Genomic DNA, 13576 nt, shown 5'->3' on the forward strand with positions numbered 1-13576 from the left:
ACGGAAAATCCACGATGGCTGCGACAAGTGGAACATCAGCGACCTTGGCGGGGTTAATGTATGGTGCGGCATTGTGGGAAGAAGGATAATTGGCTCACATTTCATCGATGGCAATCTAAATGGTGGAATGTATGCTGATTTCCTAGGTAATGTTCTACCGATGTTACTACAAGATGTTTCTCTGCATGACAGAATGGCGATGTACTTCCAACATGATGGATGTCCGGCACATAGATCGCGTGCGGTTGAAGCGGTATTGAATAGCATATTTCATGACAGGTGGATTGGTCGTCGAAGCCCCACACGTTCACCGGATCTGACGTCCCCGGATATCTTTCTGTGGGCAAAGTTGACGGATATTTGCCATCGTGATCCACCGACAACGCCTGACAACATGCGTCAGCGCATTGTCAATGCATGTGCGAACATTACGGAAGGCGAACTACTTGCTGTTGAGAGCAATGTCGTTACACGTGCTGCCAAATGCATTGAGTTTCACGGACATGATTTTGAGCATGTATTGCATTAATGTGGTATTTACAAGTAATCACGCTGTAACAGCATGCGTTCTCAGAAATGACAAGTTCACAAAGGTACGTATGTCGGATTGGAACAACCGAAATAAAATGTTCAAACGTACCTACGTTCTGTATTGTAATATAAAAACCTACCTGTTACGGAATGTTCGTCTAAAATTGTGAGCCATTTGTTTGTGACTATTACAGCGCGATCTATCACAAAGCGAAAAATGTACCCTACTACAACATTCATATTTGTTTACGTACTACACGAATATGTAATAAAAAATGGGAGTTCGTGTTTAAAAAAACGCAGTTGATATCCGTTTGACCTATGGCAGCGCCATCTAGCGGGCCAACCATAGCACCATCTGGTTTCCCCCTTCAAGCTAGACAAGTTTCGTTCTTTGTAGTTTTTTTGTTTGACGCTCATTTCGTGAGATATTTGGCCCGGTCACGATCAATGGACCACCCTGTATATGTTTGGAAAAACAATCTTTGTGAAGCCATAAACTGTCGTTCAAGTTCTACGGACTTTCGGTGAGTTGTCTGGGGAAGGGCTAGAAAGCTGAGAGCCGGTTCACAATGAACTATTAAATAAATATTATTTTGGAATATCAATACTGTTTATTTCAGAGTTAGGAAGTGGTTTTTACTGTATATCTTGTTGCTGTGACAGAATGCAGAACAGGGACTTGTGTGTTTTGTTGCAGCACCGTACGTCGGGCGATGACCCTCCGCAGGGTGAAGAGTGGGCCGTCACGGAGGGCCCGGACGGGCTGGTCCGCGAGGTGCGGGAGCACACCGTCAAGAGCCGCGAGGAGCGCGAGGAGCGCGTCGAGACCGAGGACGTCAAGCACCTGGGAGACCTCACCGACGACGTGAGTACCGCCGCCTGCTGCTCGCGCCTGCGGGTCAAGGGTGACAATCATTGAACTACACTACTGGCCATTAAAATTGCTACACAAAGAAGAAGTGCAGATGATAAACGGCTATTCATTGAACAAATATATTATACTAGAACTGACATGTGATTAAATTTTCACGCAATTTGGGTGCATAGATCCTGAGAAATCAGTACCCAGAACAACCACCTCTGGCCGTAATAACGGCCTTGATGCGCCTGGGCATTGAGTCAAACAGAGCTTGGATGGCGTGTGCATGTACAGCTGCCCATGCAGCTTCAACACGATACCACAGTTCAACCAGAGTAGTGACTGGCGTATTGTGACGAACCAGTTGCTCGGCCACCATTGACCAGACGTTTTCAGTTGGTGAGAGATCTGGAGAATGTGCTGGCCAGGGCAGCAGTCGAACATTTTCTTTATCCAGAAAGGCTCGTACAGGACCTGCAACATGCGGTCGTGCGTTATCCTGCTGAAATGTAGGGTTTCGCAGGGATCGAATGAAGGGTAGAGCCACGGGTCGTAACACATTTGAAATGCAGTGTCCACTGTTCCAAGTGCCGTCAATGCGAACAAGAGGTGACCGAGACGTGTAACCAACAGCACCCCATACCATTACGCAGGGTGACACGCCAGTATGGCAATGACGAATACACACTTCCAATGTGTGTTCATTGCGATGTCGCCAAACATGCAAACAACCGCACCCATGGTCTCCGAGCTGATAGTCCATGTTGCTGCAAACGTCGTCGAACTGTTCGTGCAGATGGTTGTTGTCTTGCAAACGTCCCCATCTGTTGACTCAGGGATCGAGACGTGGCTGCACGATCCGTTACAGCCATGCGGATAAGATGCCTGTCACCTCGACTGCTAGTGATACGAGGCCGTTGGGATCCAGTACGGCGTTCCGTATTACCCTCCTGAACCCATCGATTCCATATTCTGCTAACAGTCATTGGATCTCGACCAACGCGAGCAGCAATGTCGCGATACGATAAACCGCAATTGAGATAGATTACAATCCGACCTTTATCAAAGTCGGAAACGTGATGGTACGCATTTCTCCTCCTTAACGAGGCATCACAACAATGTTTCACCAGGCAACGCCGGTCAACTGCTTTTGTGCATGAGAAATCGGTTGGAAACTTTCCTCATGTCAGCACGATGTACGTGTCGCCACCGGCGCCAACCTTGTGTGAATGCTCTGAAACGCTAATCATCCTTTCGGTTAAATTTCGCGTCTGTAGCGCGTCATCTTCGTCGTGTAGCAATTTTAATGGCCAGTAGTGTATATGAAGAAAGACGTAAATTAGTTACGAACTAGGGCGTGTACACACTTTTTTCAACATGTAAATGTCACTACAGATATTCGGATTTAGGTGATGTCTTGTTGGATATGCCTGCCACCATTGGCGAAGATGTGGTGCCGACGAATAGCGAAATTCTGCATGACTCGCTGAAGTTTCGGAACATCGATGCTGTCGACGACCTCGATAATCGTTGTTTTCAGCTCTGCAATGGTGGGGGTTGTTGCTTTACACCTTGTCTTTAATGTAGCCCCACGAAAAGGACTCGCATTTGTTCAGATCAGGAGAATATGGCGGCCAGTGGCCTCTGGGTACCCCAAGTTTGAATGCGGTTGTCAGAGTGCTCCTCCAGCACATCACGCACTCTTTTACTTCGATGGGATCGAGTTCCGCAATGTATGAACCACATCTTCTCGAAATCAAGATCACTTTGGATAATGGGGATGAAATCTTCCGAAACCTTCACGTACCGTTCGATAGCCACCGTGCCATCAAGGAATATCACACTGGTTATTCCGTGACTCGATATTGCACCCCACACAGTCATCCGTTGAGGGTGAAGAGACTTCTCGATCGCGAAATGCGGATTCTCAGTCCACCAAATGCGCCAATTTTGCTTACTGACGAACCCATCTAAATGAAACTTCGCTTCGCTTCGTCGCTAAAAGGCGTGCGCTTTCGCATACTAATTCCCACCGTTCCCCGCGGACAACCGCGTAGTTTGAATGTCGTAATGCAAACCGTTCAGAGGTTACTAGAATTTTATTTCATATAGTTAGAAGGTCCTATCGCTTAGCTGCCTGACGAGCTGGTCAGGGCTAGGAGAACTGCACCGATTTTCTCACTTTATGGGAAAAAATGCTGCTCTGCAAGACGAATAGCCAAGTGATTGTGAGGGCCGTCAGTAGTGGGTTCGCGATGCCAAGTGTTTGTTTCACTTGCCTGTCTGCGAATGTGATCCAATGTCGGAGTCACAATTTTTCGACCACTGATACTCGCGGGCCCGATGGTCGCCTGGTGACGTCACGGCACATGATGCGGTAGGAACGTAAACTGTTGTGCAAAACTTAGCGACGAAAGTAACTTAAGATCGAAGAAACTCGGATCATACATAAAAAGAACTCCCACATTATAGTATCGAAGCTAACGGAAAGAAATTTACAATGAGACGAACGTTAATGGCCCATGTATTCGAAGTCAGTAATTTACACTGAAGTCGCCGCCATTTATGATGGTCTTCCGGACATTAAAATAGAGGGGAGGGGGGGGATATGGTTTTTAATAAAATTTGTGATGACCACGATTTATGATGGTCTTCCGGACATTAAAATAGAGGGGGGGGGAGATGGTTTTTAATAAAATTTGTGATGACCACGATTTATGATGGTCTTCCGGACATTAAAATAGAGGGGAGGGGGGAATATGGTTTTTAATAAAATTTGTGATGGCCACGATTTATGATGGTCTTCCGGACATTAAAATAGAGGGGAGGGGGTGGATATGGTTTTTAATAAAATTTATGATGACCACGGGCGGTAGTGCATGCTTTGCACTTTCCTCTCACTCTGATCACAGGGTTCGTAACGAATGCTTGTAGTGGGGCGTTCGGTTCCTCCTCCAGCGCGATTGACAACTGCTGGATGGTACCCGTATGTCTCCTCAACGCATCCCACGCATTCTCGATGGGATTTAAGTGGGAGTAGTGGGCAGGGCAGTGAATACGCTGAACATCCTTTCGTTCCAAGCGCTGCTCCACCTGCGTTGCTCGATGCGGTCGCCCATTGTCAGCCATCAGAATGAAGTCATTGTCGAATGCACCCCTGAAAAGACGCATATGGGGGAAGGAGTACAGTGTCACAGTAGCGCATCCGGGAGTCAGTCACTCCAAACCCACGTCCAGCCATCTTGACTTAGGTTTTCCGTGATTTCCTTAAATCGCTTCGGGAAAATACTGGGATGGTTTCTTTGAAAGAGCACGGCCGACCTCCTTCCCCATCCTTCCCTAATCCGACTGGACCGATGACCTCGGTATTTGGTCCCCTGCCCCGAATCACCCAACCAACCACAATAGCGGTGACTGGGCAGTGTACCGAGTTCGGCCGGCCGCTGTGGCCGAGCGGTTCTAGGCGCTTCAGTCCGGAACCGCGCTGCTGCTACGGTCGCACGTTCGAATCCTGCCTCGGGCATGGATGTGTGTGTTGTCCTTAGGTTAGTTAGGTTTAAGTAGTTCTAAGTCTAGGGGACTGATGACCTCAGATGTTAAGTCCCATGGTGGCTAGAGCCATTTGAACCATTTTTTGTACCGAGTTCGAAGATATGGAGGCCAGTATGCTTATGCAGCATTGAGCCTCCACACACCATAGCAACTGAACCACCAATACGAACATGTTCGCGATGTTCGTAGGTAGTTTACGTGTTCCCACCACTCGCTATGTGGGGGTACATCCAGAACCGCCACTCAGACTGAATCAGCTCACATCCTAGAAGATACATGCGACCTCACTCATCGTTGGTCCAGTCACTATGCTCTTGGCACCGCCACGAACAGTGCTGCCGATGTGTGGTTATCAACGGAACACAACGAACCGGTCGTCGAGCTAAGTGACCATCCCCCCATGCAATCTCCGTAATACTGTGGAGCGTAAGATGCGTGCCTTGGTATCCTGTTAAACGTGCTACAGCTCCCCAACTGTTTGACGTCGGTCACTTCTTGCCTGTTCTACAATTTGGCGGTCATTTTCTGCTATAGCAGACCGTGGTCGACCATCTACTTTCCTTTCAGCAGCAGTGCCTGGGGTTCGGAGCGCTCCCCACTCCCGTGAAACAACGCTCTGAACAATACCAAACTCCTGGACTACACTCGTCACACTTCGTACTTCTTCCACTTTCACGACGATTCTGAAGTCAACCAGATGTTGTCTCCGGGCCATTTTGTAATGAAAAACAACACCACAGTGCACCGTAACTGCTCACTGATTGACATAGCCTTTTCCCATGTTGCGAGCCCAGCCCTATTTGCTTAGTTAACCACACTGTCACCTCATACCATATGAAACCCGATTTTCTGTGTACGACTGGGAGTCCTCTGAGAACACGCCACAGAGTATGTCACTTCATCTGTACCGTCCTTACGTTTTACAGTGTATAAAGGCTAAGCGGAGCAGAGACGAATAGGGGATCGTTCTACAGACGATACAGGTTGCAGACGTGGAAATCAGGAGACATAAGCGACTCTGATAATGGGCAGATTGTTGTGGCACGGTGCCTGAGAACGAACATCTCCGAAACGTCCCAGCAGGTCGGATGTTCACCAGTTACTATCCCGAGTACATGTCGTGACACAGGAGAACGAAGCAAGCACCGACTCTGATAATGGCACGGTGCCTGGGAACGAACATCTCCGAAACGTCCCAGCTGGTCGGATATTCACCAGCTGCTATCCCGCGTACACGTCGTGACACAGGAGAACGAAGCATGCACCGCGCCACGCAATATTATGCTATGGGGGTCATTCACCTGGGCTTCCAAGGGGCCTCTGGTAGTAATCTAAGGCATCATGACGGCCGTGGGCTACGTAAGCATTTTTGTGGACTACCTGCATCAGTTCATGCTTGACGTCTTCCCCGACGGCGATAGCTTCTTCCAACAGGATAACAATCCGTGGCCCAAAGTCAGAATGGCTCTGTTGTGGTTTGAGGAGCACGATATTGAACTAAGACCGGTCTATTGATGTCTTGGCTACTAATTAACTTGATCTGAACTCGATGGAAAACATCTGGGACGCTATCGAGCGCCATCACCGCAACACCACCCACCTCGCAATTTGTGGGAACTGCGTAACTTGTGTACACACACATGGTGACGAATAGATACGGCAAAACTATCGAATCCCTGCCGCTCTGAATCGCTGCTGTATTGCATTGTAAAGATTGCCATGGAAGCGAAAAAATTACTCATTAAACATTAACTGCAAAATTCTAAAAATAGCTGTACGGCCGATACATTGCATTATGAGATTACCTCGCGAATAACTCTTTACCCTCCAGCGTTCGACCAAGAGTCTTTCTCCCTCGATTGTAGAAATTCTCTTAAAATTTGTCAATCGGCGGTCTCTTCTTCCACCAACAGAGTAACTCTTCCCTTGCATTTATTTCATAAACAAGCTATAATTCAATTAATTGAGGTCACAATTTTAAACATGGCTGAGATGCGGAAGGAAACGAAGAGATGTCATCCATCCGTTAAATTTCGAGAGTGCAACCTCGGAAACCCCGTTTCTTCATTTCACATGACTTCCAACCATTTTCCGAGTAAACTGACAGACTGAAACCACTGTGCTCCATCCGGCCTTTTAAGTCCACGGACAGCGCTATTGTGGATGCGGCCACAGTTAATCACCAGAGCCGTTGTTTGGCGGTAAAGCTGCGCATAAATTGAATCTGTGCCTTCTGGTCGACTTATTCTGGGCTATCGATGTGTCATTAGTTGCTACACTCTAGTGACGTCCTTCAGTGCCTGGTTCAGTTATTCTTCCAGGGTGAAACACCTAACCATGTTAATTAAATTCTGTGACAAGCGAATTTCTAGAGATTCTTTTGGCAAGCGCAGTAGCTTTAGTCTGTCAGTCCACTCGAAAAACGTCCTTAAGATATGTGTCTGAAGTCGAGATGAAGAAATAGTTTTCAAGCGGTTACACACCGAAATGCAGTGGATCATTCATTGCGCCGTGAAAATTTGAAGACGCACAGATGTTATCCAATTTGCGGGAAACTTATGATATCTATCGAAAGTATACCCGAGAAGAAAGACTAATTTTATCAATTGTTGAAGGATATGTGTGTTGAAGACATATGCTGGAAGCAAAGATCCAACATACCTGACGCAATAAAACACCTCATGCAGCGGAAAGTAGCTAGGCTAGGAAGTGAGTACACGATTTTGAGCACGAGGCAATAAACTGCGGCTTTGGATTGCCAGGACCTGTTTCACGAACGCTTTGGCCACAGAGAAATGTCAGGCAATAAAATGACCAGTGAACTGTTGCAGTGTTGTTTCCCGGAGAGTCGCGATTAATAACAAGACCGCAAGTCACGGCGCAGCGTGCCGGCGCAACGGCACATCCCCGGCGGTGTGGCACGGCGGTCTGCGGCAGTCGGGGGAAGTCGGAAGTCGACATCGACCGTAATGGATAGCGGCGTGAGGTACGAGTCAAAGGATATATCGACGTCATCAGCAACGTCCCTGATTGTGATTCAGCGAATTTCCAGAACCATTTTCCTTACTGCTTCCGCACCGTCGCCAGTGATTGTTGTGCTAGGGCGCTCAGGGAAGTCGTCGTCTTCGACGTCTTCTTGACCCTCTTGGAAACGTCTATACCACTCTTGTCTTACTCATAGTAGCTACGCCAAAAGCCACAGTCAACATTTGGAATGCGGTTCAGTGCTGTGTTCCAGTTTTCAGACAAAATTTAATTCAAATTCTTTCATCCATCTTTCAAGAAAACACGTTTAACCTTTACGACCGTTAAGAATAAACTAAATATTCAAAACAGCTGAAAATGCAAACATACATCAATGTCATGTGCACCAAGAAGATAAAATAAAATTTTGAAAATCCGATGTTTTAACTCTGCGAAACTAAAAAAATGCTCATTACTCTTTGAGGCGTCATGTCACGGACTGCGCGGCCTCTCCCACCAGAGGTTCGAGTCCTTCCTCGGGCATGTGTGTGTGTGTGTGTGTGTGTGTGTGTGTGTGTGTGTGTGTTGTTGTTGTTGTTGTTGTTGTTGTTAGCATAAGTTAGTTTAACTTAGTTTAAGTAGAGTGTAAGTCTAGGGACCGATGACCTAAGCAGTTTGGTCCGTTAGGAATTCACACACATTTGAACATTACTCTTTGATCTCAACTCGTGCAACAGGTCATGAACGGTGTTTAGTGCATTACGATTGTTTTTGTAATTACCCAATGTAGGCAATGTTTTGATTTTTTCGTGATGTATAGATAGCTGATGATGGTCCGTTTCTAACCGAAACTACACTACTGGTCATTAAAATTGCTACACCAAGAAGAAATGCAGATGATAAACGGGTATTCATTGGACAAATATATTGTACTAGAAATGACATGTGATTACGTTTTCACGCAGTTTGGATGCATAGATTCTGAGAAATCAGTACCCAGAACAACCACCTCTGGACGTAATAACGGCCTTCGTGAGCCTGGGATTTGAGTCAAACAGAGCTTGGATGCCATGTACAGGTACAGCTGCCCATGCAGCTTCAACACGATACCACAGTTAATCAGGAATAGTGACTGGCGTATTGTGACGGGCCATTTGCTCGGCCACCATTGACTAGACGTTTTCAGTTGGTGAGAGATCTGGAGAATGTGCTGGCCAGGGCAGCAGTCGAACAATTTCTGTATCCAGAAAGGCCCGTACAGGACCTGCAACATGCGGTCGTGCATTATCCTGTTGAAATGTGGGGTTTCGCAAGGATCGAATGAAGGGTAGAGCCACGGGTCGTAACACATTTGAAATGTAACATCCACTGTTGAAAGTACCGTCAATGCGAACGAGAGGTGACCGAGATGTGTAACCAGTGGCATCCCATACCATCATGCCAGGTGATACGCCAGTATGACGATGACGAATACACGCTTCCAATGTGCGTTCACCGCGATGTCGCCAAACACGGATGCGACCATCATGATGCTGTAAACAGAACCTGGATTCATCCGAAAAAATGACGTTTTGCCATTCGTGCACCCAGGTTCGTCGTTGAGTGCACCATCGCAGGTGCTCCTGTCTGTGATACAGCGTGGAGGATAACCGCAGCCATGGTCTCCCAGCTGATAGTCCATGCTGCTGCAAACGTTGTCGAATTGTTCGTGCACATGGTTGTTGTCTTGCAAACGTCCCCATCTGTTGACTCAGGGATCGAGACGTGGCTGCGCGATCCGTTACAGCCGTGAAGATAAGATGCCTGTCATCTCGATCGCTAGTGATACGAGGCCGTTGGGATCCACCACGGCGTTCCGTATTACCCTCCTGAACCCACCGATTCCATATTCTGCTAACAGTCGTTGGATCTCGACCAACGCGATCAGCAATGTCGCGATACGATAAACCGCAATCGCGATAGGGTACAATCCGACCATTATCAAAGTCGGAAACGTGATGGTACGCATTTATCCTCCTTACACGAGGCATCACAACAACGTTTCACCAGGTAACGCCGGTCAACTGCTGTTTTTGTATGAGAAATCGGTTGGAAACTTTCCTCATGTCAGCATGTTGTAGGTGTCCCCACCGGCGCCAACCCTGTGTGAATGCTTTGAAAAGCTAATCATTGCATATCACAGCATCTTCTTCCTTTCGGTTAAATTTCGCGTCTGTAGCACGTCATCTTCGTGGTGTAGCAATTTTAATGGCCAGCAGTGTAGTTGTTTATAAACTTATAATACAGCTGCTTGTAAACTGTAATTTTCCAAAAACGTCGTTATTGCTTTAACTGATGCATACAGGGAAGAGTCGTTGTAGCATGCTGAGAAAATTCCCAGTTATTCTAATAAAGATCTGTACTTGACGTGGGCATTATGCTAGATCACAGCTTGCAGCAGATCTTACACCTTGCTAGTCGCCCCCACACCCTGCTGGCCAATAGCATCGCAACCTTACGACGAATCTTTCTCCATGTGAGACTTGTATAACGGAGTTGCAAGCCGGCGGCCACCGGCCGCGCTATCCGGCACCCAAGGCCCGATAGCCATCACCGCGCACAGTGTTGGTAGGGGGCGCGAGGGAGCGGCGCGGGCCGCTGCGAGGAATTTGGCCACAGGCGGCCGGGGCCAGCCAGGCAGCCAGGCTTAACACCACAGCACGGCGGCCGGGATACCGACTCTTATACATAATGGGGCATTCAGGCGCTCAGTGTTTATTGCGCCGTAATACTGTGTCAATATTAACCTCTCCCTGCCTCCCCCCCCCCCCCCCCCGAGTCCTTTTGCTTTCCCCTCCTCTGCATTTCCCCACTCCCTGTCGCGTCTTCCCAGCACCCCCCCCCCCCCCCTCTTATGGGTCCTCGTCCTCCATTGGCTCCTTTCCCCCCTCCCCCCTTCGTTATTCCTCTCCTTACCCCCTTTTTCTTTCCCATCATCTGTCCATGTTCCCCACGTCTGCCCTCGGTTGTGGTATGTCATATTTCCCAACTTTTAGTGCAGTGTTCAAGTGAATGTTCCGTGTTGTTCGTCTTTCCAAAGTGCTGCGAACAGAAATCATGCTGTCGCTGGGTGTGAATTTTATGAAACCAGACTGTGTTTTTTTAATTGTCTGTCTATTATTTTACTTGTCTGCTTCATATGTATTTTATTAGCATCATCATCCCTTTGTTCTATGTTTTAAGTTCCACGATTTTCCGCCATGTTACCATTTAAGTCTCCGATTTTATCGCCTGTTTTTATTATTTATTATCTTCATCTTTTTAAAACAAATTCTGTAGGCTGAAGAGCGGCATACTAAGCTGCTGCCAACCCGCCCCCTTCGGGGGGAATCGAAACTCAATAAAGGAAAAAAAATGTGTCAATATACTGCGCGAAAGTGCGAGGCCAATATCACACAATATCACCCAATATCATTGCGTAATATTTATGTCCGGAACAAGTCTGTAAGTCTACGTGTTCGTAGCGAACATATCGGCGCTAGAGGATGCAGAATTCCCAAGTATTGCGATTGCAATCGCTTCGCGCTGCAAAAAGAAAACGCAAGAGAAAACAGCAATAGGCGCAAAAGTAGTTTCGAAGGTGTTCTACACATGGCCATACCAACATATTGCGAGAACGTGCAGCAGAACCGCATGACTATCAGAATTGTCTTAGGATAAACGAGAAATCTTTTAACGAACTGGCGAACTACGGTACAACTTATGCACACAGAAAAGACACTAGAATGAGGTTTTCACTCTGCAGCGGAGTGTGCGCTGATATGAAACTTCCTGGCAGATTAAAACTGTGTGCCGGACCAAGACTCGAACTCGGGACCTTTTGCTTTCGCGGGCAAGCGCTCTACCATCTCAGCTACCCAAGCACGACTCACTCCCCACGCTCTCAGCTTTACTTCTGCCAGTACCTCGTCTTCTACTTTCCAAATTTCACAGAAGCTCTCTGGCGAACCTGTTCTCCTGTGAAGTTTGGAAAGTAGGAGACGAGGTACTGGCAGAAGTAAAGCTGTTAGGGTGGGGCGTGAGTCGTGCTTGGGTGGCTCAGATGGTAGACCACTTGCCCGCGAAAGGCAAAGGTCCCGAGTTCGAGTCTCGGCCCGGCACACAGTTGTAATCTCCCAGAAAGTTTCAGAAAAGATACTGCTCACATACTCTTCGGATTTCACTTTCCCCTATGCTGGAAGCGGTCTATAAACCAGAAAAGAGTAAGATACATTGTTGTAGAAAATGGGTAGGTATTGCTGTTATGGCCGGCCGGAGTGGCCGAGCGGTTCTAGGCGCTACAGTCTGGAACCGCGCGACCGCTACGGTCGCAGGTTCGAATCCCGCCTCGGGCATGGCTGTGTGTGACGTCCTTAGGTTAGTTTTTTTTGCTGTTATTTATTTCTCCAATAATAATGCAATCTTCTGACACGAACTAATAAGCAGCTGCAGTGTTATGCCCGAAAATTTAAACTATTTTGTCGAATGTTTCTACAGCTAATTACTGAATAATTATTAAATGTATAATCAAACTACTCCCTCGAATGCACTTCAGCAGATTATTCCTTTCATCTGTCTTTCCTAAAGTATTCATATTCATATGGCGTCGCTGTATCAGTTGTTTGCAAGTCCACAAATCACGAAGCCTCGGGAGGAACTGCACAGTATCATCCTTACACGGCACAACGTATTGCGAAATGTACACTGTTGAGCCAAAATATTATGACCACCTGCTTAATAGCTTGTTTGTCCGTCTTTGGAACGAAATACGTCACTGATTCTGCGTATCACGGATCCGACAGTTTGTTGCTAGGTTTTGGGAGGTATGTGGCATTAGATGTGTACGCACAGGTCATGTAATTCGCGTAAATAACGGACCGCCGATTTCCGTAGGCAGTGATGGTACCCGATAGCGATCCACATGGATTCCATAGGACTTACATCAAGCAAGTTTTGTCGCCGAGACATCAACGTGAGTTCAGTATAGCTCTCCTCAAACCATTGTAGCACGTTTCCGGCTCCGAGTCACGGACAGTTATACTGCTGAGAAGTGATCTCACCGTTTGGGGAAGATATCAATTTGTATATTGAGCAAGCAGTAAAGGAAACAAAAGAAAAATTCGGAGTAGGTATTAAAATCCATGGAGAAGAGATAAAAACTTTGAGGTTCGCCGATGACATTGTAATTCTGTCAGAGACAGCAAAGGACTTGGAAGAGCAGTTGAACGGAATTGACAGTGTCTTGAAAGGAGGATATAAGATGAACATCAACAAAAGCAAAACGAGGATAATGGAATGTAGTCAAATTAAATCGGGTGATGCTGAGGGAATTAGATTAGGAAATGAGACACTTAAAGTAGTAAAGGAGTTTTGCTATTTAGGGAGTAAAATAAGTGATGATGGTCGAAGTAGAAAGGATATAAAATGCAGACTGGCAATGGCAAGGAAAGCGTTTCTGGAGAAGAGAAATTTGTTAACATCGAGTATAGATTTAAGTGTCAGGAAGTCGTTTCTGAAAGTATTTGTATGGAGTGTAGCCATGTATGGAAGTGAAACATGGACGATAACTAGTTTGGACAAGAAGAGAATAGAAGCTTTCGAAATGTGGTGCTACAGAAGAATGCTGAAGATAAGGTGGGTAGATCATAT

At 46.9% G+C, this 13576-nt stretch overlaps 1 protein-coding gene across 2 annotated transcripts in view; it reads left to right on the forward strand.

Annotated features, from left to right (window-relative positions):
• The window catches only part of LOC126419121 (serine/arginine repetitive matrix protein 2), a 1464442-nt gene that overhangs the window by 805517 nt on the left and 645349 nt on the right, over nucleotides 1–13576 (forward strand). For both annotated transcript variants that reach the window (XM_050086231.1, XM_050086224.1), the window contains one exon: nucleotides 1232–1399. In XM_050086231.1, the coding sequence (XP_049942188.1) occupies nucleotides 1232–1399 (168 nt within the window). The remainder of the gene's footprint in view (nucleotides 1–1231; nucleotides 1400–13576) is intronic.

Source organism: Schistocerca serialis, chromosome 1, assembly GCF_023864345.2.
Source record: "Schistocerca serialis cubense isolate TAMUIC-IGC-003099 chromosome 1, iqSchSeri2.2, whole genome shotgun sequence".
Classification (NCBI taxonomy): domain Eukaryota; kingdom Metazoa; phylum Arthropoda; class Insecta; order Orthoptera; family Acrididae; genus Schistocerca; species Schistocerca serialis.